General features: G+C 54.7%; 1 protein-coding gene across 1 annotated transcript; it reads left to right on the plus strand.

The window, feature by feature from the left end:
• Positions 1 to 2,212: 2,212 nt before the first annotated feature.
• On the plus strand, positions 2,213 to 3,105 carry LOC105700987 (enhancer of split mbeta protein). Its single transcript, XM_012427356.2, has one exon. It carries the CDS (start codon positions 2,404 to 2,406, stop codon positions 2,992 to 2,994), a length of 591 nt encoding a protein of 196 aa, XP_012282779.1. The 5' UTR covers positions 2,213 to 2,403; the 3' UTR covers positions 2,995 to 3,105.
• Positions 3,106 to 3,613: the final 508 nt, after the last annotated feature.

Raw genomic sequence — 3,613 nt, forward strand, 5'->3', positions numbered from 1 at the left:
CCTGTTGCCGGCACGAGCGAGAGAGACCGACTCATTGGCGCGTCAATAGGGAGGAGAGAGACACGCGATCCCTCTCGGGAAAGGGAGCACCGCATGGTGTGGGCTCAGCACGCTCCGAATTAGCATCGGGTGTATGCCCGCCGTCTTTTTGTACGCCTTTTTCTCTCCTTTCATCTCCTTTCATCTCCTTCTCCCCCTTTCGATTCTTAGGACAATTCGGAAGCTACGAAATGTGCCCTTCATTGAGACCGGATCCGCAAAATTCGGCATATATACCGTTTTCTTTTTTTTTTTTGGTAATGACGAAAATGGTTAAAATTAAATTTCCTTCTTATAGAGAGAATTCCGCAGTGTTTCGCGCCAAGTACATTACAGTTCGGAGAAAAGTTTCATAAACGACGCCTCTGCACTTGTCACCTTAAGGTTTGGTGGAGAATCGTGAAAACTTGCCGAGGCATTCGGGTCCTTTTTTTAGGATCAATTCGTAGAGTGGTCCAGTCGTTTTGGAATTGGGAGGGAGGATTTTGGCACGGCTCGGATTTTAGGAATTAGCATCGGCGCCTCTGGGTTTCTAGATCTCGCAAAGTGGAGCGGAAGATGCTGCCGAGGGTCCTGAGATGAATAATCCGAGAGAGCTGGAGCGTACCGGGCTTCCGAGCTGGACCTTTCTCCTCTCTAATTCGGGCCGAGCTTTTGTTCCCGTCAGCGTTTCACTTCTGGAGGTGTCTCTTGAGAATCTGCCAAGGAGCGTTGAATGGCTCCCAGAGGAAATGCTCGTTACCAAAGAAACTATTAGGGAGGTACCTCTTCCCGGCCATCGGGCTTTCGCCGTCGCTCCACGTCCACCAACGAGATATGGGCGGCAGATGACACCGGATGAACACTTTGGATGGATGGGACTGGGTTTTATTGGTCCACCTCCGGTTCTGTCGACCAATCGGTATAATTAACGCGCAGGGCAAGCAGTACAGCCCCGCCGTGACGTATCATTCCAACAGACCTTTAAACCTAACGAACCACGAGTGACAAAATCCCCGACACCCATGCACGTGTCCATAATCAATATTTATCAACCCCCGATCAACTCGAGACAGACCCTCCACCATCCCCAAGTCAACATCTCCCAGCGACAAACACCTCCAAGTGCATCGATCTCGAGATCATATAATTATACAATTTTTCCCACCCAACCCCACCGACCTCAGTCGCCGAAAAACCTCCCAGCGAGGAATCGAGCTTCCAAGAATCCGCATTAACTTATCGAGCGACCAGTTGACCCCTAAATTGACGGTTTCACCTCGCATGTCCGACTCATCTTCTGGGAGTTTCCTCCGGGACTCGCTGATGCGCAGTTCCGGTCAGGGGATACATCCAAAAATCCCCATATGGAAGAATCTCTCCAGAGAAGTACCTAGAGCTATTTACACCTTTCCAAGGTACCCTGATGAGGACTTCATAGATCCATGGGGTGATCTAAAAGGGCCCATAGGAATATGACAATCGTCTCCAATCGATCCTAGCTGGAGCACCGTGAAAATGTCCGGTGTCCTGATTAGGAGGGCAGCAAGTGCCGGGTTATCAGCTGGCACATCTAGCGCACGCACCGGCGCATGCTCGGTTTAATGGATATAATGGGTCCGAAAGAAACTAGGCGTTTGATGGACGCGAGGCGCTCGCGTGCGTCGCGGCGTCGTCCTCGTGCTGGTCGCGCGTCGCGGCGTGTGCTGGTGGCGTCCTTACCGGGGCTCCTAGGCCCGACGTCACCCTTTCACGGGCACAGATAGAGAAAGAGAGGTCTGTGTGCAGGTGTGTTGCTCGAAATTCCCCTGCTCGTCCCCTGCCGGTTGCTCCAGGCTGTGGGAACGCATCGGGCGTCGAGCTTCCCACGATACGCTGCGCCCGGTGGTTGGCTGTGTGCGGGATTCCCTCTCCTGGCACCATGGGCAGCAGGGGGACTCGTGTCGGTTAGAACCCTGGTGTGTGTGGTTTGGGATATATGTGTGCGGTTTGGCCTCTGTGTGCGGTTTGGAGTGTGCCGGCGCGTCCACCACTCCGCACCCGGCTGATGGGAGTCCTGGGAGTGGGGGACGTCCTAACCGTGGTCGCGGAACCTCCACAAACGCACACACACTGTGGAACTCGCTGCGGCTATATATTCCCCTCCAGCGGAGGAGTGCGGACAGATCAGCTCGGCACTCCGAGGCTTAAGCGTCGCACACGCAATTCTTGCCCCAGGGTGGTGACGGAACTTCCAAAAGACTCTAGGAGTGTCCTGATAGGCAGTAAAGAAGTTAAGACGGAGTTAAGGCGAAGTTAAGGCCAGGTTAAGGTCTAGTTGGGAAGCAAGACCCAGTGGTTGCACAGTGCCAGGACGTTCGTCGGTTCGAGGGATCTCTGGTTAGAATGACCCCACACACCACCAGCTACCACGCGGTCGCCGGGATGGAGTACGAGGAGCCGGTCTCTAGGACCTACCAGTACCGCAAGGTGATGAAGCCCATGCTGGAGCGGAAACGCCGCGCCAGGATCAACAGGTGCCTGGACGAGCTGAAGGACCTCATGGTGACGGCTCTCCAGGCGGAGGGCGAGAACGTCGCCAAGCTGGAGAAGGCCGACATCCTGGAGCTGACGGTTCGACATCTTCACACCCTGAGAGCTGCTCGCAGGTTGACTTTGACTCCAGAGTCCAGCTACGCCGACCGGTTCAGAGAAGGATTCACCCAGTGCGCCCAGGAAGTGTCCACGTTTCTGTCCACTCCTGTCGCTTCCGCCGTTCATCCTGCTGCCGGAGCTCAGCTGATGAGACACCTAGGAGGATGCCTCAGAAGACTGGAGGGACCAAACGTCACCGCTGCTCCTGGGAATTCCCAAGGATCCGGACGTGCCACCCTGGTCCCCCAACACGTGTACACCCCCCCACAGAGCCCCATGAGCGTGGCCAGCTCTTCCGGGGAGTCCTCGGAATCCTCCACTCCTGTCTGGCGCCCGTGGTGATCCTGTCTTCCAGGACCTCTGGAGAAATCCTAAATCCGAAGAGGATGGATCGTTCCGACGAAGACTCCGATGATGACGTGTGGCGGAACACACTCTAGGACTTGACTGGTGGGTTCCTGGTGATGATCCCGTGTCTAGGGATTAGGATCCTGGATCGCCTGTGGCAGGCACTCCGCAATCCTGGAGTGCCGGGGGTCCTTGATGATCCCGGTTGATCCTGCTTGGGGATTTGGGGATGATGGACGTCCCCGTTGCCTGGAATCATGGGACCCGGGATTCCGGGGTGGAGGATGTCCTCCCGATGGTTCGACTGCTCAACGATGGGGAGAAGGACGACGACCGTGATCCTGACTTGGCCCAGGACTTTGATACTCGTTGACTTTTCGGGGACTTCCCTTATGAGCATCCGAAGGGGTGCCTGATCCGGGATGAATTGACTCTCGCGTGTCTTTTAACTTGTGTCTCTTGGCTCTTCCTAGGGGGATTAATCCCCCGATTTTAAGGACACTCACTGGTGGTGAAGCTTTAACGTGACGTCTGTGATAAGGGTTTCCGTACCTGAGATATGACTATTTTGTTTTTTCTTTTCTTTTCTGCTCGTAATGCAATAGTTATATAG

Source organism: Orussus abietinus, unplaced genomic scaffold (genome assembly GCF_000612105.2).
Source record: "Orussus abietinus isolate OABI.00-Male unplaced genomic scaffold, Oabi_2.0 scaffold54, whole genome shotgun sequence".
NCBI lineage: Eukaryota > Metazoa > Arthropoda > Insecta > Hymenoptera > Orussidae > Orussus > Orussus abietinus.

What these genes read in the sequence shown, in the direction of transcription:
- LOC105700987 (XM_012427356.2), top strand. Translation starts at nt 2,404, where the DNA reads ATGACCCCACACACCACCAGCTACCACGCGGTCGCCGGGATGGAGTAC.